Source organism: Ruditapes philippinarum, unplaced genomic scaffold (genome assembly GCF_026571515.1).
Source record: "Ruditapes philippinarum isolate M1 unplaced genomic scaffold, ASM2657151v2 ctg3784_1_1_1_1, whole genome shotgun sequence".
Taxonomy (NCBI): Eukaryota; Metazoa; Mollusca; class Bivalvia; order Venerida; family Veneridae; genus Ruditapes; species Ruditapes philippinarum.
Genome location: NW_026865027.1, coordinates 80,318 through 104,328, shown reverse-complemented (window position 1 = coordinate 104,328; position 24,011 = coordinate 80,318). Strand labels below are relative to the sequence as shown.

The 24,011-nt window shown below is 31.0% G+C and overlaps 1 protein-coding gene across 1 annotated transcript; it reads right to left on the bottom strand.

The window, feature by feature from the left end:
• Positions 1 to 1,140: 1,140 nt before the first annotated feature.
• LOC132727604 (CD109 antigen-like) lies at positions 1,141 to 7,347 on the bottom strand. The gene is made up of 7 exons (XM_060713162.1): positions 7,231 to 7,347; positions 4,069 to 4,188; positions 3,439 to 3,599; positions 2,730 to 2,755; positions 2,312 to 2,480; positions 1,669 to 1,739; positions 1,141 to 1,269 (listed from the first exon to the last, which is right to left on the bottom strand). Exons 2-7 carry the CDS (start codon positions 4,143 to 4,145, stop codon positions 1,141 to 1,143), a joined length of 633 nt encoding a protein of 210 aa, XP_060569145.1. The 5' UTR covers positions 4,146 to 4,188; positions 7,231 to 7,347.
• Positions 7,348 to 24,011: the final 16,664 nt, after the last annotated feature.

Below are 24,011 nucleotides of genomic sequence, written 5' to 3'. Positions count from 1 at the left end.
TTGGATAATTTTTAAAAGTAGAATATGAAATTGACCACAAATATGGCAAAAATGTAAATATTTTACTTTTTTCCTGCACTTTCACATTTACACAAAGGTGGGTAACTAGATGGAAATAACTTTAATTGACAATGCATACATTGTATCACTGACCATATATGAGGCATGAATGCATCGATATGATTTTATAATTGCAATTAAGTAGTATAAAATTAAGAGTCATTTTCAAGTTTGACCATAGTATTTTAGTCGTTGGAATTGGTTGAAAAAGTGAATCAAAAATATAAAAGCACTAGAAATTAACGAAATGGAAAAATAAACATGAAGAAATCACTTTGATCCATCATCGTAAGCAAAATTTCTCTCTACAATTATAAATGGTTAAAAGAAAAGGGAATAAATTCATAAAAAAAATGCTTTAAATCGAAGTGAACTATTTGCTTCATTTAAAATGAAGGAAAAGTTTTATTTTCATTACTTAAAATGAAACAAAAACACAAACCCAATGGGAGCATAAATAACATGAACGGGGATGCATACTAAAACCCAAATCCAACAACAAATAATCAAGATGGAACTTTAATTGACCTTATATTTCTAGTCAGTATTTAAAAGCAACACAAAAGGCAACAGAATAAAAATACCCTTTGCTAATGAATTGCTTTTGCTTGAAATCGATGAAGTACACTATTTGAGTTGGATAATATGAATCAAAGACATGCACTTAGCAATGTTCATCTTCATGTGAACAACTATCTATTTTTTTATTTATCGGTACGTATTTTCTTCCTCTTAAATTTTTATTCCCTTTATCTGTTCACAATTTTACTACAATCCCTTCTTCAAAAATATTTCTATACTTACAATTACACCTCTTTTTGGTTAATGTCCGACCCCTTATCTTCACATGCCCCTTTTTAGAGCCCATTTAGATGCCGTTGCTTTGAGTTTTGTAGAGGCCGATATAAGTGAAACGTTACTCTATTCTTGTTGACCTCGTTCGGGAATCCTCTTCTTAAGATTTGGTCCACGACCATTTCAATTTTCAGGAGGGAAGCAGTGTTTGTTTGTTGTTAATTCTAATTTTTACATAGAAGAATTAAATAACAACAAATGCCTGTGCTTAACCCACTGTCCTTGTCAACGCTTGGACTTAATTCTCCACTCTCCAAGCACTGGTTCGGTGTCCATGACGAAAAAATCTTCAACAACACCAAAGATAGGTTCTGATACATTAACGAGCTTCTTCATCTGATTGCCCTTTGGGTCCTAGAGTTTAGTACAATACATGTTGTACTTTTAAATTTCTAAATTATTGAAATGAATTGTCGGGTAATAACCTTACCTTTGAATTAAACGTATACAATGTAAATATTTTCAGAAACAATGAAAATCAAGAGCAATGGTAATGAAACTAAAAATTTTGATAATTGCAGACTTGTTTTCAGCCAGTGTTCGTAACAAATATGAGGAAGCGATATGGCCTACAACACATATCACTGGCTTAAACAAATTCAATATTTACCACAGGTTAAAGACAAAAAATAAAATGTTACAAATCTGGGATGAAGGACGGGACAAGTAAAATCAACAACAACAAAAATAATTATGTCTTCGAAACCACCGATCGGTCTGTTCAGTCTGTTTGATATAAATTAAAACACTTACGTAAATTGAGATATTAAATTGACCACTGTAAACCATCATATCAGAGGATATCCCGAATGTTCGGAAACGAACTGAAAAAAAATTAAGCATATGTTGAAATCACTACAATTATAGGATTTCTTTTTTTAATTATTTTCACACCAATCATTTTTTCACAAGGCAATGCTCTGTCTTTACCTGCAAGACTTACACAAATTATGACAACTTAATGACTCTAAGAAATTGATATTTACATGACTCTAAAAAATTTATATTTACAAATAAATATAAAAAAAACATGTGATAAAATTATTTTTATATCTACCAAAACTATAAACGTTTTCAGTTTTATCAAAGAATATTTTCATGAATAAAATATTTATTACAGAAATCATTATCCTATTAAAATGCCGGCACACGTTGTCATTTTACGAGTTTCTATGTATATGAACTACTCTTTTTTTTTCAATTAACGCTTTAAAAATAAATATAAATACTCGTACAAAAAGTGAAAGAAATGACCAATACACCCCTGGTTTTTATGGATTAGCCACATAGTTAAAGTCCTTTTGTAAAAAAAACAGCAGTAAAGGCAACATTTGACAAAATACTCGCAAAAAAGCTTTTTAGGCAAAATATTTAGAATATATTGTTAACAACGTACCTGTCTGTCCTGGTTTGTATATTCCTTTGTCCGTCTGTATGTGAATTGCGAACATTTCTGGTACGGCACCAGAGTCGTAATAAAGAATGGCATGCTGTTGGAAGAATAACCCATTTAGACCGTTTATCAGTAAGGTGTACCTGTTCGGATCATCTCCAGTATCTGGTACCTGCAAATTTTAAAATATTTTACCAATTAACCTCTTAAAATCTATGTTTGTATGAGAACTTAAAAAATCTGTATTTTCATGAGCAGGTTTATTGGGCCAATTCACTCATTTCTTAGATAAAGAATTATGTGTAAAGCGTAAATTAATAGTAATAAAAAGCCTCAATGCCCAGGCAGGGCTAATTAAAATGAGTTATACAGGAACGTGTAAAATATGATAAGATTTGTGTACAATAAACTATTTATTTACCTTTAATTGCACTAGTTCTGATTTGGCTGAAAAACATAAATAATTACAATAATAAATATCTAATGTTATAATAGCTCCATGAAAAATCGTACAATTATTGACTAGTGAGACATTGAATTTGATGTGATTTTCACCGGAAGAGGTCATTTTGAACGAGACGATAGCCAGATCATATTCTATGGCTCAGTAGTTAATAATTGTTTTATCATATGTATAGTCTAAGATTTAAAAAAGATAGCATATGTACAGCCTTATACAACTTTTGTCTGTGACGCGCATATTTCTTACAAGATGATGTCAGGCGTTTAACGTCATTTTTTCGTATTTTCATGTTTAAGTGATTTTGTCTACCACCACGCAGAACGAATGTTAAAAAGCAGAAAATTACGACAAACTGATCATTTTGCGTATTTTCACGTTTTCGTTTTACGCCTCAGTGTGCGAAAGAAAGGGAAAGAGGTCACTGTTTTCTTTGGAAAAAAACAACAAAAAATACAGCAATCAAATCTTACTGAGAAGCTTCTATTGCACGTTTGATTGTGATTATTCTTCATTTTAGTTACGCCTTATAATACTTTATCTTATACTGTAAATCTATTTATATATACCCTACTCTATGAACAATCTTAAGCGTATGTCTGAACTCTTGAATATTAAAAATAAACACAAAAAACAGTTATCTCCCGCAATTGTATTAACAGGTCATTACCTCCCTTGAAGGTATGAGTAAGCGTTGACACACTATGATGATCATCACGTATCAAGTCGACTTGTACATCGACATCAACCCCGGAAATGTTGTAGAAATTAAACGTCAGCGGAATCGGCACCCCAGGGGTGTATCTGTCCGGAACAACTATCCAGTGCGATCTAAAAAAAAATGATACATAAGAAATCAGCAGAAATCGACTTTCCACTCATATACAAGGATGTATAGCACCAAACTTGATGTAGATTTTGTTTATATTAATTTTAGCAGTATTAAATCTTTTCAATGATAACAATGAATTTATTGAATACAAGCTATTTGATAGAAAACGCGTTTAGAACCCTCCTTTGGCCATTTGTTACATGTATTTTTATTTTTGAGAGAAACAAAAACTAAAATAATGTTAATCAAAATGCCCATATAAACACGTTGTGTTTAACCCCGATCTAGCGAGAACTAAAATTGGCTAGCCTTTGTCACCAATATATAGGCAGGCCAGCCTGCACGTCCGAAAAGTCTGACCGTCTGAGCAGACTCTTTACTGTAAGATGATCTTGATATCAAGAACAAACGAACAGAAGCTAGAGAATTTATTTAAGAAAGCCAGGAAGTTTAAGGTATAATAATTACCCGGTGATACTCGTATCTTTTGCGTTAGTGACATCACACGCCACAAACACACAAAGCAACGTATAAATAAACAACATTTATTCGTCTTCAGTATTTGTTAAGAAGTTTAAAATTCACTATCTGTAATATAAAGAACACATTTCATTAATAGTATAAACTATTTTCAAAGGTAAGCCATGAATGAAAACTTTAGTGAAAGTCCTAAAATTGAATGTCTTGAAACTTAAAATGTATAATTAAATAACGAAACATCAGAATTTGGAATTGAATCATGAACCATTAGAATGTAATATCGAATCATAAAACATTAGAATGTAGAATTAAACCATGAAATACGTTTATTAGAATGTAGAATTAAACCATAAAATACGTTTATTAGAATGTAGAATTAAACCATAAAATACGTTTATTAGAATGTAGAATTAAACCATCAAATACGTTTATTAGAATGTAGAATTAAAACATAAAACATTAGAATGTAGAATTAAACCATGAAATACGTTTATTAAAATTAAAGCATAAAACATTAGATTGTGCATTGAATCATGAAACATAAGAATGAAGTAATTAGTCATAAACTTTAGAATTAAATCATAATCTTTAACAAAAATTAAATCGTAACTTATCTAAAGAAGTGGACGGTACGGTGAACATAACTTACTTCTTAAGTCATGAAATATTAATACTTGGATGTAAATTTACATCATTGTTTTCTTTTTATCAATCAAGATCACCATGACTATTAAGTTAAATATTTAGTTAAACAGCATTGTTTTTTTCTCAGTGAAATATCAAATCTTATTTCTAATTAAATAGTTTAACACAATTTATCAAAAAACTTGATTTTAGTATGGCATGGGCATTTATCAAAGTAGTTCTTGTAGTATGGAATGTCTTTTTTTTAAACACAAATGAATATAGTACATTAACAGAATAAAATATTCCAGAATAAAGAATTATCCTGCTATTTTAAGCAGCGATTTAACTGTTAAGCATGAGTCACTGGTTCAAAAAGAAATATTACGATCATGGGTTCCTTTCAAACAGGTATTTTGAAAGTATTCTTTTTCATATTCAAACAATAATCATGTTAATAAAACATTGCCTCCATGTTTAGTTTTACTTTAGCTCCTTTGCATCTAAAGCAAAGTTTGTAGCATGGTAGTGCTTCCCTTGACATAGTTTTTGTAAATTAATAAGTTAGTATGATTGTTATGTCAGTAATAAAAAGAACTAGATTCGTTTATCATAATGTACAAATAATATATATATATATATATATATATATATATATATATATATATATATATATATATATATTAATATACGTACTACAATATACAATTCTATTACCAAAAAGGCCCATTTATGCCCCAGAAATGCTATCATTTTCATTTCTCAAAATCTGTTTTAATTTTTTCTATCACGTTACAGTAACACCCCCATCCCCCAAAATAATTCATTTGCTTTCTTTGCTTTGTTGGCAATTAGTAATAATTAAGGTGACTTAATATTTTGTATGGTAGTCAAAAATATTACTTTGTTTACATTTTGCTATTGTAACGAGACATTACTGTACTTCTCGGCCCTTGGTCCCTTTTTATTTCTAATATATGTGACCTATATTGCTGAAAAGCTTCTGAGTGTAGTAACAAGACTTTTCGCTGACGATAGCTCTTTATCCGTTTGCTATAACGGTCTAAGTTACATTTAAAGTACTTGTAATTCCGACCTTAATAAATAAATGTTCTAATCAATAGATTGCTTGGTCAAAATAGTCGGTTCTGTCAGGCAAAAATTCAAAAACTTGTAATTGTTTATAAATCAGAAACAATTATCTATCTGAATATTTATATTCATTATGTCCGTCAAGTGTATCAGAAACTACTTCTTGTCTTTTGCGAAATAATAACAATTATATTACTATAACTAGTCGCACTCATTTATATAATGCATCGTTTCGTTTTCACCATCCTCCGTAGAATTATGTAAAGACCTCGACCCCCGATATACGAAACTCTCGGACACTCAAAATATTTAAAAACTTGTTTAAAGCACCAACGTTAACGTTTCCGAAGTATTATTTTTATGGCCAGAGATACTAATCAATATTGCATACACGTTATAGAAATAATTGCAGTAATTTAAATAATTTTTTATATGATAACCATTTGCGCGAAGATCCTTTTTGCCCATGTGATATTGTGATTTAAAATGCCTAACATTTCTTATTCAAATGTAAAAGTTACATTGAACAACAGATAATACTATTTCGAGAAACTCGATCTTATTATCCATTTTACATAGAAACATAATTGTTTGATCTTGAAAATTTAGAATATGAAGATGACCTTGTCATTTTCGAATCAGTTTGAAACTTTATTAAGACGACCCCTCGTTTTGATTCTATTTGACTTTTCAACTTGTTCTTGTTTTTATTCCAAATTGTGTCATTTATCTTGGCTTAATTGCTCTAATCTAACCTACTTAAGTGACAAACATTGACAAACTCTCATTCCCCCAAAACCATACAACAATTCAACTATATTAGAATCATTGCTAATGATGGCAACCTGTGGATGAATTGCACATCAAAATCAAAATTGTTTGAAATCGAATACATATCTTAAAGCTTATGTACATGTTTAAATTAATCATCGTTGCCTTATTAGTATTTGTCCTGTAATATTTTTCTTTGGAAAGACTAAATCTAATGTTGTAAGAATTTGTTGCCCATTGGTCACCTTTTTGCATTTTGATATATATTTATCATTTGTATAATATGTTTGTAAACATGTATTTAATACAAAAAATATGTGTAAAAAGTATACAATCAACTCTCGTTTCTTCAGTTTTAAAATATGTAGGATGTTCTTACTACATTATTTAATATTATGACAACACATGTTTGACATTTCGAAATGATCATAATAGATTTTAACGGATTTCTGAGGCATGAAAATTATTTGTTTAATTTATATATGGATTCATTATCTAAAATCATTTTCAAGGAGGGAAGAATTAAGCCATGGGCTAGCGTTATATCAATTTTGGTATGCTTAGATGATAAAGTATTATTATATGATAACAGCTCTTTTCATTTAAAAGCAATTCGTATGTATAAAATATAAAATTATTATTTTTGGAGAAAAATCCACTCACCTTTCCTTGTATGAGTATGTTTTGAAGTAATAATTGTATCTCTTCACGGGCTTTTATATATTTCACAATCCAGCAAATATTAAAGGTCTATAACAAAACCGACCTAGCTTTACTTTTATCTGAAACAAGATACGTCAGTTTAGAAATTGGCTCATATCTTATCAGAATACTCGCATGACCTTTCTTAAAGTCCTGGTGCAGACTAGGTTATTCAAGGAATCCCTATCTAATTAAGGACATGATTTTGATAAAATCAATTTGTTTGACTTGTTGTGAATTTCAGTTCGCGTACACTACAAGTCACCAAGAACAGCTATAGGTCATGTACGATGAAGATTCACAGACACAAAATGACGTTTTGAAGACAAGACAAAAAGCGCAGGGTTGAATAAGTGCAAATATGTTCCGAAAGAGTAAGAAGCTGCGAAATATCACGAAAGCGACGTTTTATCACAGAAAGTGTAACAAAGCCATTTAATAAAAACGATATTACACAGTGCATATCAGTTTGATGTGACTCATTTTAACTGTAAACCTTTCTCTTTTTTGATATATGATAAATATAATATTATATTCGTGTAGATTGAATACTAATTTTAGTAAAGTCGTTGATTGAAAAAATATTATACTCGCCAGAATATCGCATAATATGATTTCCTTCAACTAGTTAGATAAATTGAGAATCAAACCAACACTCATTCAATACCCTCTACATATTGCATACAATGCTGCCATTAATAGCTGAACATGCTTTGAAGTTGTTATTTTAATAATACATTATTACAAAAGAACATATTATATTTTGGCAAAATTGATCCATGATTTATAGAGGAATTTCATTAGATTCGATACTTTATTGATCATTTACCACCTGATGGTCTAGTGGTTTTAAATACGAATTTTTTTATACCTATGTCATTATATAAAGTAACAAAATCTAGTGCATTATATGGTCATAATGGCAATATTTAGGTAATATTGATTTTTTTTTTGCCCTGCTACTCGGCGTCATTTTTTCCCATAATAGGTGAGTAAATCTAAGTTTAGAAGGAAATGGTCAATCGCGATCAACAAAGCTTAACTTGGACTATCTTTAAATTCAACAGAAAAAAAACCCAATTACTGTTTCAAAACCAATACATGACCCTCGGAAGTTCAGAAAATGACTTCAGATTGAAGGCAGATCTACTTTACTGACATAAAAGCAGAAACTTTAAAAACCAATATTAAAGCTACAAAATATATCTAGTCGTTGATATATTAATATAAAACTAGGGCTACATCAACAGGTAGATCTTGAGGAACTATTAAACAATTTGTAACAAAGGAAGAACTGGAACCACCAATAAGGCAGGAAAAAACGCCGGATTTGTGACTTGACAATACCATAACCGTTCCTAAAAAGAACACACACAAGTCGATAACAGAAAATGGCAGTAAGCGTTATTCTCACAAAGGAGATCTTATATTAATATCATATAAACAACAACAAAACACAATTTCTCATCTTTATTTTACACGTACTAACATGTTTATCACGTTTTCTAAGTCAATCAATCGAAAGGTTAAACTGAAGGACAGATATTTGTTATCATTGGATATTTCATTAACATTGACAACTGTCTTAGAAAGGGCAACAACTAAGATTAGCGCCGTAAATGTGTATATGTATCATTAGTTACTGCTCGCCATTGCGATAACGACCCTCGAAGTCATAATGTCCTTTAGACCTGCGGCCCTAAGGCCATTATGTATACCTTAAGGCCATTATTGCCTCTAAGTAATCGCCTTGTTGCAAAGTAGAATTTCCGACACACAATTCTTCATCAGATTAAGTTAAAATAATGTATCTTTTCCCCCGCATTATTTATTGACTTTTTGATACCGTTAAGGGTTTGTTTTGGTGAATGGATGCTATTGAATTCGTTACAAAAATTGCCTGCGGGCACTTATTTCCACTCGTTAAGCAGTGTTTTTAATTCAGGTCGAAGAAACCTAGCAACTTATTCAAACATAGAAAACGAGTAGTTATTTGGACAAAACTGTTGCACTAAAGGTCAAACAATATATGAAACTAATTTTGATAAGGAATTTAAAATTCGCAGCTCAGTTGTTTAAGCATAAGTTTCTCCATCACCATTATAGTGCATGTATCGTATGGAAAGTAAATGTTTTTGTTTTTAATAAGATTTATACAAGCGTTAGGTGTTGATAACGTAAAAGAACTAAGTAGTTAAATCACATTGGGTGTACCTGTTTTGACCTAAACTGCATGTTCAAGATGTCCGCTAGGAATCTCTACATGCAAAATGCTAGTTTATGCATCATTATCTTAAATCATTGAATCTTCAGGCGCTGTTATACTCGGACCAGTTGTAAACAATCATTATAATCCCTGATTAAGTTAAGTAGTAATAAATGATGTGATAAAATTAAATGGCAGTCATTAAATCTCCACATTAGTATAGGAAACACGTCAAATTTTATCATTCCATGTAAATAATTTCATAAATAAGTTCAAGGAAATCTATCAGTTTTGCTTTATGGTATTATATTTTCTATTTCTTAGATTATTTCATGATCATAATTTTAATTTGGACGTTTGGTGTATTAGTCAGTATTAATCCTTTCATTAGTTACACACTTTAGTTATGGAACTTCAAAAGCAAATCGCTCTTAAACCGTGTTTTCAAGTTAATTTGATGAAATAAGCAAACAAGATTTTACGCAATCGTGAAATGACTGCGAAGGATTGCAATTGACCAGCTTTGCACTGCAAACATTGAAAAGTGCCGAATAAAATGCTATCTTTACGGATGTCTTTTTCTTTTAAGATCAAGGCAGTTAAAAAAATGAAATTGAAAGGGGAAGGGGAATTACGACACAAAATATTTCATTGCATCCGTACTAGTACTTGCCTAGTCAATTGCGTAGATAATGATAACCAATAATTACACCAATAATTAATTTGTTCTGACTGACTACTGTTTTTTTATTATAGTTTATTATTATATGTTTAAGGGCATTTTTTAGAAGACGCCTTTTGCCATCGTCGCTAACAGGTTTAACGGCATACGGATACAGTATTAGTCACACATGGTAGGAGCTTTCATGTTTAACTGTTTATGTCATGTTATGTTGATTAGTTTTAATTTGATTCTTAAAAATCAACTAAACAAATGCACTGCTAATGTACTGTTCATTGTCAGCACAATAATATATTTGTCTATGCATTTATTGATGATGATTAATACGGACACAGTATCAGTCACACATGGTAGGAGCTGTCATGTTTAACTGTTTATGTCATGTTATGTTGATTAGTTTAATTTGATTCTTAAAAATCAACTAAACAAATGCACTGCTAATGTACTGTTCATTGTCAGCACAATAATATATTTGTCTATGCATTTGTTGATGATGATTAATGGTACTTTTCAAAATGGAGGAGCAAAGCCTTAATCATTTACAGCCTTAATTTGATTTTGTTGTTTATTCAAATTGAAGTGAACATTGACGCTAATCAGTGCACAATAATTAGGTTAAAACTTTCTCTAGAAATATATTTAGGTGTCGCCTTTGATGCTTTGCATCAATGCTTCTCTTGAATTATTTGTAGAAGATGGCTATATATAGAAGAAGGCTATCTATGTTTATCTATATAATCTGTCTGTGTTGGGAAATATTGTTGAAAAAATACTTCATTCCGTCCATTTCTCATAATAACGGCATGCGTTGTATAAAGGTCTATAAAATGTTACCGTTAATAAAGAGGTTATATGAAACACCCTAAACAAATCTTATAATATATTAATATTATGGACTCACTTGAAGCATAGCATGATAAACATTAGAGGTGTTATGTTTATCCGTTTATCGGTTTTAGCAAAAACAAAAACAAACTGTTAGAAAATTCAATTACCAGTATCCAATGTTAATTTTTGTCTAAGAGGCATAAAATATTTAATTTATTTTGCATATAACATTTGTTTTTCATAATAAGATACGATAATTGCTTGCTAACAATTTATTTTTTTCCGATCTGATCGAATACGGTACGACCCTAACGGAAAATGTCAAAATATAAAAACAGTTTATCAAAAAAAATCGTCGAACGTAATGCGGTCACATATCAAATACTACAGTATCCTTGACATGTCAACAAGTCAAATTCACATCAATTTATTTATCCCTCAAGTGCTAGATTACCGCTTATCACGAAATGATATCAGCAATCTTTTTTCTTCCTTGGCAGGTGTGTTATATATTTTTATGTAATTATACAGGAATAAAGGGACCCAAATTAAATACGAGATGAAAATAAAAAATAAACGAAAACATCAAAGACAACCAAATATGTTGCTAATTATTTTTTTAACGTTTTGTTTTATGCGTTATCATAATATCAGTTAGTTTCATAAAAAATATCGGTAAAGTAGGATGTTCGCTACTCCAAATATCAAAAATGCCAAAATGATTAACCAAAAGTAAAACACAAACACGATTTTATACTAATATGCAGAGGATACCATAAACCAAATCTAAACAAGCTTCAAATGTATTTTGTCTTTTACAAAATTATAACAATTTGACATTTAATACAGAGAAAATTGCAGAAACAATTGTTTAGTTAATGGGTTACGTCGTTATAGCAGAACTATAATAAAAGCGTCATCTTCTTTCCTTAACTGTACACAGTTAAGCCTGATATCTTCACTTTTCAAATATTACAGAATTGTTATTGTCTGCTGCAAAAGTAGATCACAGTAGCTGAAATCTGACTTTAAAATAAAATATTTAAAGAAAAAACTACAGAAACTGCACTGTTCAGTAGAATTTTGACATTCGTTTTGCATTATCACCTTGTGTTCACTAACGTTACATAAAACATGACTCTGAGGTTCCAAACGCTGAGGCTCACAAATCTTATGTTGACTTATATAGAAAAATAAATTTAAGTCTTAGTTTGAGAAACTACAACGCTAAGATTTTTGTTTTTTAGCATTGCCAAGTGAACCTCTACAAAAGTAATATGTCATTCCCATTGGGTAAAAGCACTCCACCTTGAGTGTCAGTTTACATTCACTTTTGTACAGTAAGATATCCAGAGCTTAAGCATATATAATCACCATGTGACTCATTACAAAATATCTATTTAAACATGTCACTATGGTCAAAATAAGCTTAGCCGGCATAGTGCAAAAGAATTATGCAGCAAGTGTAAAAAAGAATAAACTCAATTTGAAAAATTAGAATTGTTACCTTTTGTAGAAATGTTTATCAGGTGAGCGACCCAGGGCCATTATGCTCCTTTTTTCTTCTTCGTTTTCTTTTTTTAACAATATTACAAAATGTGCGAAATTAAATGTTCATGAAATCAACATATGCTTTACAATCAAGATTATATCTGGTATTGGATTCTAGATCAATTGACCAGCTGAGTAACGTAAGGAATTATCTAGTTTAGAGTTAAATGAAACCAACAGCATATGTGATTTCATATTAGTGAGAACAATGTATCATTCTTGTAACCTTTTCAATCTCTATTTTATTGTCACAATACATTACCTATGCTACGAGGAGCATATAAGGCTTACTTATACAATGTTAGCGATATTGAAATATTCGAGTAACAAGGCAGGTAATAATTTCAGTATTGTGTAAAGTATAGGCTACGTCAACGTTTTAATGAAGTTTCAAGAAGTAGTGCTTCTAAAAAGGACACTACAAGTAAACTTTCCATTTTCACTGACGTCCATCAAGAGATATGTTATTTGATATGTAATAAGTTTATCAAAAATACAGGCAAACATCTCATTTGGCCGATTAAAAATTGTAATGATTTTATTGATTAATTTAAAATCAAGACCTATCAAGCTTAATCTAAATATCATGAATCTCTCCCTTTTTTTCAGAAAATCTATAAAAAAATCACGGGAATAAGTTTCATTGCTTGTAATTTCATGTAATGCTCAAAAGGCTTTCTTTATAAAGGCGCAGTAGTCCAGGTGTAGGAAGCGCGCTAAGGGATCGAGAGGTCCTGGGTTCGAACCCCACCAGGGCCACTGCTTATTTCCTTGAGCAAGAAATTTACCTCCGATCGCTTCACTCCACCCAGGTGTAACTGGGTACATGCGAGGGTGGTATAATTCCGTTGCGCCAAAGTGTCGGCTGCACTAAGCGGAGTTAAAAAATTCCCCAGGGAGATTGATAGATAGATACCAGTAGCCCGATGACCAGGGGTAATAGCTGTAAAGTCGTTGAACGTGCGTAAGCATGAAACTTAGACTATAAAATGCAATTACAATTATAAACAGAAGTGTGAAGTTTACAACGGTATAATATGTAGACCCGAGACGAAGTGTGTAAAGCACTGTCTTTCCCATTAGATAAACATTTTGTCAGCTTTGTAATCGACGTCGTTTTGCAAAGTTGTAATTGAATAAGTTAAAGAGAGTACTTTGATAAAATTATTAAGCTTGATCAGGTTCCTAAATATACTAATTACAGGTACCTTACCTTAATTTATTTTAAGTCAATACCTTTGTTGACACTTAAAGTCGACATGCAATACCTTGGAAGTAAGGATAGAGCGATTTACTGTATATCACTATGTCGTTTACAAGATGCAACTTCCATATATCGGCGAAATGTTTAGCAGTTAACTCATTTAGCAATCTAAGTTCATCCACACCATGATACATCATTTCTTTTTACAATTTTCAGTTTAAATTACGTTATATAAGTAATGTCGAATCCTTATATTAAGACAGTGTTTTCAGATTAATATTCTGTGTCGTTTTACCTTCATGCATGTAGTAATTTCATGGAGACCAAGATCATCACAAGTTACCAATTAAGTTCTTAGTTTTTATCTAATTATAGACTACAATTTAATAGCAACAGCTCTATAATTAAATATCCACTAGATGGATCTCGTCATTTGTGGTTCATATATTGTCAGGTAAACAGATTTCTTCATGTCACTGAACTCATATACTAGTACTCAATTTCAAGCGGATTAATCTTAATATATCCTTATTCTATAGGGATCAATTTGCTAAATTTAATTAATATATGAACATGATCCTTATAATTATTTATCAGTTTGTGACTTTAAATAGCTGAATACTATACTCGTCCGGTAAATGACATATTCCGTTCTATTGACAAATGAAGTAAAAATGTGAAAATTTATTTAGAAATTTGTCTTTGTATTTTCTCTTATCTACCTGAATCATGTACTGACATTTTCTACAATATATGCACTGTTATAACGACTTTCTTCAGTTCCTACTCGTTTTCTTAAAGTTCAATTTCTATTCGATTTCTTAGAATCAAACTAACTACTGAAACTAAGTTAAGCTTACTAACGAAAGTTCGGTAATTCGACTTGATGCCTTTGTGGAAAAGCCGACAAGAATGCAGTAACTGCTTGTAAAATTAATATATTTAAACATATTAATCACGAATTACATTTTATCATGGGATTGAATATCTTTTCCACCTAAATCTGGATTTTCCTGTTGGATTCTTACTGGTGGTCATGCGTTGCCAGGTTGTGTTGGGTATGTGTTCACTCACTGCCAACCTTCATTGCTTTTCTTTGTTCCATATCATACCTAACGACACATGAAAAGACAATTTAGCATTACATTCGAATATTTATAAGTTCCAAATGACAAGGTGGCCAATATATCATTATTTGAAATATCGATTACGATTAAATTTTTCAAAATGGACTTAAAATATCACAAAAGCTTTATCTTAAACTTAAGCTCCAGAACAGAAAAAGGATTCACTCAAAACGGTACTATTGAATTGTTGCAAGCTCGGTTTGGTTGAACCTGCCCATGGCCAGTACAGAAAATTGAAAGCGACCATTCATATCCCCCATCAACGGCATATGCAGAAATAAAAAAAAACGTACTACATGTTACGAGGTTACTTGTAACATTTCTAAATTGAAAAAAAGAGAAAATTAATTTTATTATTTAGTCAAATTACTTCGCTAATTGTCTCATTTTATTTCGTCTAATTGAAACATGTAGTTCGTACTCTATTTTATGAAACAGAGAAATCTGATTCAATTTCGTCAAATCATTTTGTTGATGGTCTCATTTTATTTCCTATGATTTTTTTTTATTTACATGTACTTTGTTATATCTTGTTGACTTTTCTTTGGTCAAAACAGAAAGAAAAATATTAATCTCTAAAATTTGACCAAAACGGCAACATGATATCCAGATTTGTGTCAGTACGGCGTATGGAGGCTTCAATGAGAAACGTTAGAAGAATTCCTCGAAAAATGGCGTATGGTCTATATAATCCGGTATAAGAATACATGGATCCTGAATTTTAGATCTAAAGCACCGATATATATATATTCTTTTTTTTCGTCTGCAGTAAATGTATTTTGAATATCATTTGCATTTTATCATTATAATTCATTTTATTATTTTATCACTTTTTCATTATTATATTATTGTATTTTTATTTATTTATTTATTTATTTTTGCAAAAATTATCGATCACTGAATTTAAACAAAATGTGAATTCACAGTAACACAATATAGTGAAAAAGATTAAAGTAATTTGTTCACAGAAAAAAGTTCGCCGACGTTTTATTAAAATTGTTTTTCGTCTTTCCTTTTTATGGACAAAATGATTAAAAATGTTAAAGAAGCGCAGTATTATTTTACTCGTAAATATTCTTTTTTTCTAATTTAAACGTTTTTACATTGTATTAAGATTGATGTTAAATCAGCACCTGAGACACATTTTTGAATAAATGAACATGAATTGAAACATAAAAAGTAAATGGGACCGAAATCAAGCGATTAACATGAACTAATACATCGTCGGGTACCCACGGTATATATTCCGTACATACTACATTAGATAATGTAATAAAGTACGGAATATATACCGTGGGTACCCGACGATGGAACTATTAGTCTAGAGTATTTCTCTTTTATGCCTCCGAGTCATGGCTTCTTAATTAACTTGACATCAGTAAATTTTACGATTGTTTGATCATCGATCATCAAACAATTTAAGTCATTCCAGACAATGTTACCTTATATTTGAAAATTACTATATTAGTCCTCATAACAACAGTTTTATTTAATTGAATAGGTTGTTTGGTGTCGTAAACGGTGTCATATCAATTATTAGGTTATTATGTCAGCTTATTTTTCAAATAAAAAGAACTGAAAATCTGAATCCTTATAGAACTCTTGAAACGGCAAAGCTTATAATGTTGCAGGCTTGCCAGTGCAAGGGTGCGTAGACGGTAACTTGCACATTCTTTTACAGTCTGAACAAACTCAATCAAACCGAGCCTGTTATATTTCCAATTTTGTCTTTTTGGGCGTTCTTTAGGGATTCCATTTTTCTCTATTTGATTTGACTGAGCCTGTTCATGGATGGTATTAGTAAGTGCAAGATGCCCTTCACACATCCTATCAGTGACATAATCAAAAATCTTAATCTAATCATGAAATTGTTCCAGGCTTATTAGGTCACCGGTGCTAAAATTAAACTTAAATTAGATACCTTTTAAACTTTTTTTTCGTGAACTACAATACACAAAGCTTAGTTTTTTGCATGTTACATCATTTACTCCAGGGACAAGCCATTAGGACATTGTAGTTTCCAAATAAGAATTTTATAGAGAATTTTTCTGTACAAGTCTACGTAAAATTAGTGACTAGTGACCCATGGGAGCAGGCCAGTTTTAATATTAGGGAGGTCTACTAGGCTATGCTACATTTCAAATATTAAAGTTCTGGGCAATGAACTTTCGGAGAAGAAAAACTTTAAATTTGTGCCTATATATAACATGTGACAACTGGGCCAGGAAGCTAAGTGGCGTTATTTATCTTACTTTTGTATAACACAAAACGTTAATGCTACGTACAATATTTCGAAGCTCTGAGCAGTGAAGTGTAGAACATATTTAAAGATTTTAGTTTTAAAGATTTTTTTAAACTCCGTTTGGCCTACTTCTGCATCTGACAAAAATTTGTATATAACTGTTGCAAAAGGGTCACCTTAGGGTCATTCCTGTTTTATTTGGTCAAACTCTACCGAGTGTTTGATAAGGAGTAAATTGTGAATAACGACGGACAAACTGCAATCACAAAAGCTCACCTCTGGAAAAAATCCCAACATTATTAATTATATAAATAGTATGAACTTGTCCATTATTTAATATACACTAATGGTTATTAAAAAAATGATATTGTCCCTAAGTTATATTTTTATATAGATTCAACAAATTTTGAATTGTATTTCCCATTTAATTGATAATCACCGAAATAAACAATCACACATTTATAATACTACTCAAACGTTCAATGATATACACGTATAATATTTTAGATACATTCAGCATTTTTAAAACAATATAAATATGAATACGATTACAAACGTATGTAACAGCGTATCATAATTTATGCCTTTGAATTACGTAAACTTTATTTATTTATTAAATATGATCTGAAAGAAATCGCGAAAATAGTTCGTGAATCTACTCAAAGTAAAGAGATGAACAATACGATTGCGTGATGCAAATACAATTAGAGTTGTGCTAATAGATGGTCTCTCAATTCAGAAGTAATGTAAACTGTTTAAGTTGGACGGTATTTCCGCTCATTGGACTCTCTGCAGGGCCTGACAACAAGTTATTGCAGACATCAGGTTTAAACAAATATTACAGGAAACTGATTTTCTAAACCACATGTTAACATGAATTATGTTTTCGAGTCATTGTCAATAGATGCCGTATCTTAAATCAAGCTGTATGTTTTTGAATAATCTATATTAAGCACGAATTAAATGAAATTATAAATTAATGGGTAAAAAAAAGTAAGACAAAAAATACATTCGAAGACGTAAACTTTCCTTCCCTACCACTAGCGTGGACTTTAAAACGCCTTTTATTCTGCTATTTTCTAGTTCGGTGGTTCCAGTAATTTATCTTTTAACAGCTCATCTGTGATATACGGGCGTCATAACCTCTGATCCCAATTCAAATTTCCGTTTTAATCAGTTCCTCCTATTGATTCCCTGTTTAGGACACGCGCATTCTTTACATGCGTACCACACGCCGCTTGTCATGGGATGACACTAACGTGTCACATTGAGATTACATGATAACCGCCGTTTGAACATTATCTGCGAATGTTTCAAAATTCCAAATTTTACCATTCCGTGACTGCCTAAGCCGGTGTAAGTGGGCTTGGACGGTTACTTGCGCTTTCCATTAACATGAACAGGCTCAATCAAACCAATCCTGCACCACTTTGTCATTTTGTGCGTTCTGTCGGGATTCTTTATTTCCCTCAATTTTATTTGCACATTTTTATCTTTTAAGGGGAGACGATGCTATTATAATGATGTTATAATGATTATTGTGTACAATGAAATTATAAAATTATAAATTTGTTTAACGTTTTGTATAAATTCTATGAATAACATGGATCGATAAATTGAAATTAACTTGTATTGTAAAATCTTAAAAAAAGTCACTTTCTGCTTTATAAATACAGTATTCAGCACTAAATGACCAATAGTTTTTCAAATAGATTAACATAATATTTAAAAAAAAAACTTTAAGATATGAAACCTTCAAAATCAAGAAACATTTTCAAATGTGTTCATAAAACCTTCAATTTGACACATTCGTGCCAGTGCATGTATAAGCCCTGTATGACCACTAAGTTAAAGAATGCATTTCGCATAAAAGAGAAAACAATGGGTGGGTCTTTTTGTGTTTAAATAATAAGTTCTTCTTAAGTCGGTACTAGGGTACCTGGACGGAAGCTTGCACTTTACAGTACCGTCAATGAATAGGGTCAATCAAACCGAGTCCGCAACATTTACAATTTTGTCATTTTTGGGCGTTCATTAGGAATGTTGTTCTTTCTTTTTAATAAATTCATTTTAAAGGGGATAAGAAGTCTTCTGTCAAAAGTAAGTTTTAAAAGCATGCAACTACTACTTATGGTGATTTAAACAGTATTCAGGTATTAAAGGAAAAGGTAAAGAAAAAAACTTTCAAGAACGCCCAAAACATAAAAATTGCAACTGTTAACGGCTTGCTTTACGTAAAATGACGACACACAAACGGTGTCTCCGCCATATGGCCAGTTTTGCGGACTCCCCCCATTAATCTTTGAATGTAAGGAAAATATCAAAGTAGTTGCTTTCGTAATGTCGATGGTTTAATTCAAGTGCTCGCTGTGCCCCGAAATAATCCACGGAGAGATACTTAAGTTTTTTCCCAAACAGTTAGTTAAGAGAGTCGTCATATAACCTTACTGGAAAATTAAAACAAAATATTAAAAAAACTGTTAAGTTATTTGAATTACATTTGTATCAACCGAAATAGAAGTATTTAAGAAAAGACAAAAAGGTTATGATATTTTCTTTTATCACATAAACCCTGGCGCAGGAGTGTAATAAAGCCATTTAATAAAAACGATATTACACTAGTGTAACAACACTTTGACGTGACGTCATTTGCGCTATATAACAACATAGCGTTAAAGCGCGCTAATGTTAGCGTTACACTTTAGGCGCGTCATTGAAAATTACTCATTTTAACAGTTTACTGTTCTTATTTTATATATGTGATAAATAGAATATCATATTCGTGTAGATTTAATATAGTGTAACGCCAACATTAGCCCGCTTTTAACGCTATGTTTTGTAACAGTAAGATTACGTTTTTACGTAAAATAATAATCGATTCTCGAAAATGTTGTTAACCTAGTGTTTTCAGATGCTTTTTATATTTCACATTTTCTACAATAAGGTTCGCGACCGTGTTCTTTGTGTACATCACGCTGTAGTTGATGTTAAAAGACATTAAAAGTTTTAGTTTAATTTAATATATCTTACCTAAGTTAAATAAAATACAATCTTGAGACAGCAACAAACTTCATATTGAAATGAACATTTCTAAATGCAATACCAAAACCTGCCTTTGAAAATGTAAAGATAATTACAAATTGAACATAATCGAACATGAGTAAGAATGCAATAATGTACTATTACAATACAGAAATATTCAGTAATGGAATATTTTATGTAATGTTTATAATTTATATCTTAATTCTGTTTAATCGCATTTTCTTTGTATCGTAATATCATTAAAGTGACTATATGTCCATGCAAGTGTAAATGGTGTATAAACAGGTAAAAATCAAAAGGACGTTAGACTTTGCAATAGTTACGATGCTCATTTTTTATTTCACTATGCAAACAAATGATCAATAATCCACGTGATCTATGCAAATTTATGTAATGTAAATTTAACACAAAAATGCATATACCGGTATTAATGTTTCCATATTGTTCATACTCTTTGAGATAGTGCCTACTAAGAGAGTGTCTTAAAAAGTTTCTCAATCAGTGCATTTTTTGTCAATTATAATGAAAATGTTTTTAGATAAAATATTGTTTGAACTAAACGAACATGCAATTGTGATATTTAATAATAATCAAGTTATTGCTTATGGTTAAGTCCACGATGGCTAACGTGTCATATTTGCTAGACCGTACTTCACTTCAGTGTTGCTATATTTTTCTGGTCCTTCGGGATTATTGATGCCAGCACTATTAAATGTTGACAATGGAGTACCTATCAAGCCGGTGCTAGGGGGCGTGAGGGATGTTGCACTTATTCATTTTCTCTCATGTACAGACTCAATCTAACCGACTCTGCAATGTTTATGTTATTTTGTTGTGATTAATGCTTCGGAGGGATCACTTTGTTTCAAGATTTTTAAATGTTTGAAGCAAAGACTATATATATTCTTAATAAATATTTAACTAAACGATAACAATTTAAAATGGAAAGAATTGCCACAGGCGTCTTTATCTATTAATTATACAAGAAATTCTATAAATCAGAATAGGAGACTGATAACGAAGTATTGTTGTAACATGACATAGAGTCTTATTTCATTACCATTGACTAGAAGCCGACCTTTGCTCTGGCACACCCATGAGAGTTCATTATGAAATAGATCAGGATGTATTGATGGCAGTGAACAGACCAAATGTCGTGGCAAATTTGACCTGTTATCTCTATATACGAACCTGGACTATACAAAAATTTAATGAATCTGTATGACGGCCGCCATGTTGCTTTTTTCGCCTATTATCTTTATAAACGGACCTTGAATATACAGAAACTTAATGCACTGCCATGTTGCTATTTTCTCAAATGATAACGTCACACTGGAAAAAAACCTATTATCTCTATATAAGGCCCCGGAATATACAGAACCTTGATGAACCTGTATGTCAGCCGCCATATTGGTATTTTTTCTCAAATGATTATGTCACAATGGAAAACAGGAAAACACCGTCTTACGTGCAAAAATGTATCAAAATAGGTTATCAGAATGATTACGTCACAATAAAAAAAACACCCTCTTGTGTACAAAAATAGGTTGTCAGAGCGGTTGAAGACAGGCAAGAACGCATCCATATCAATTGCGATATTACCCAAAATAAGGCGATATTAAGTTATTATTTCATTTTTATTTTGTTATCACGATGATTTCAATTTGTATTTATGAATAACATTATTTTCAAAACTTAACTTTGTCTTACAAGATTTGACCAAAGCTAATGATAACGCTAACAGTAACAATCTCACTCACAAAAATATATAGGGAAAGGCGATCCAATCTTAAGCAATGAATCCAATAGAAATATTGCAAATTTCAATTTGATTGATTTTGTTCAAGATATCTTACAAACCATAGCACCTGCGTTAGCAGTTACCGTTCTTAAACAAACAAAAATGTTCTTGAATAAATGTGTCACAAAGGACAAGAAATAATTTGAAAATAAGTAAGCGAATTAAACAGTTAAAAAGGAGTGGCGTAGAAGCGACTGTTGCTGTTTATAATGTTGAGTTGGGGTTTTCTTCTTCTTTCTTTTACATTTAATTGTCGTCGTTAACGCGCAGGTCATGTTTGTCACGATACCGGTAGACGCGAAGATTAAAGGATAAGTTAATATATAAAAGCTATTTACGACAGAGTTTATGCCATTTTTTCAAATTTAGGCATTTTCATCGGACGAAAAAAGTAAGAAAAAGATTAAAAAGAAAAAAAGGGGCAATATTTTACAAGATGATGTTATTTAACCCGCAACGAATGAAAAATTGACAAAGTTCCTCTGATGTTTAATTGATACAATTATAACACTGTGGAAAAGTGTAACTTAATGTCATCGTTGATTAATTTGTCTTTAAATACACTTGGTATTTCGTTAGTTAATGGCATCAGCTGTTTTGTCCTTGATAATTGACATTACAGTATGTTTATATTTTTATTTTTTACTTTTGCTGATTTTATTCATGCATTAAACTTCATGAAAAACAAACAAGAAGCCTAGTCAACATTTTTTTCTTTGTATGAAATGTAAATATTTACATATAAGACATTATTACTTTTCCTTATAAAGCGTGATGCACTTGCGGAAAAATGCGGAAATTAATACTAAAAAGATATAAACAAATCAATAGATAGGTCAGAAATAATTTTCGGTCATTGACGTTCTTAGATGTCGGTGACCATCTAAAACTTTTACTATTTAAAGACTAGAACAATGCTGGTTTTGAAAAGAATTGTTTGAAAATTCCAGAGTAACAATTATTAGATAAAATTGTCCAGTATATTTAAACGAGTATATGGTTTTGGATTCTAGATCAAATGACCAGCTGAGTAACGTAAGGAATTATCTAGTTTAGAATTAAATGAAACCAACAGCATATGTGATTTCATATTAGTGAGAAAAAAATGTATCATGCTTGTAACCTTTTCAATCCATCACACTTTATTTCTATTTTATTGTCACTTTTACAGCTAGGTGAATACAATGTGAGCGATATTGAAACATTCGAGTAACAAGGCGGGTAATAATTTTATTATTGTGTAAAGTATAGGTTACGTCAACTTTTAATGAAGTAGAAATACGTTTTTTAAAACTAGTGCTTCTGAAAAGGACACTGCAAGTAAACTTTCCTTTCTACTAACGTCCATCAAGAGACATGATATTAGATATTGTAATAAAGTCACAAAAATACAAGCAAACATCTCAATTGGCCGATTAAAAATTCTACTGAATGTTTTGATTAATTTAAAATCAAGACCTATCAAGCTTAAACTAAATATCATAAATTAATATCTCTCTTTTTTTTCAAAAAAAAAAAGAAATTAACGGCAATAAGTTTCATTGCTTGTTATTTCATGTAATGCTCAAAATGCTTTCTTTATAAACAGAAGTGTGTAGTGTACAACGGTATACCATGTACACCCGAGACAAAGTTTGTACAGCACTGTCGTTCCCATTAGATAAACTTTTTGTCTGGTTTTGTGATCAACATCGCCTTGCAAAGATTTAATGGAATAAGTTAAAAAGAGTACTTTGTTAAAATTATTAAACTTGATCAGGTTCCTCAATATACTAATAACAGGTATCTTACCTTAAATATATAATAAGTCAATTCTTTTGTTGATACTAAAAGGCGATATGCACTAGCTTGGAAGTAAGGACAGAGCAATTTACCGTATATTCCAGGCGTGATACCAATGTCGTTTACAAGACGTGTCATGTATGCAACTTCCAAATATCGGCAAATTGTTTAGCAGTTTACTCATTTAGCAATCTAAGTTCATCCACACGATGAAACCTCATTTTTTACAATGTTCAGTTTGAATTAAATTATATAATTAATGTCGAATCCTTATATT

Coding starts and splice junctions, on each gene's coding strand:
- LOC132727604 (XM_060713162.1), bottom strand. CDS start 4,145: ATGTTGTTTATTTATACGTTGCTTTGTGTGTTTGTGGCGTGTGATGTC. Junction 1,740..2,311: donor ATACAAACCAGGACAGACAG/GTACGTTGTTAA, acceptor ATTTTTTTTCAG/TTCGTTTCCGAACATTCGGG. Junction 1,270..1,668: donor AATTTAATATCTCAATTTAC/GTAAGTGTTTTA, acceptor ACTAAACTCTAG/GACCCAAAGGGCAATCAGAT.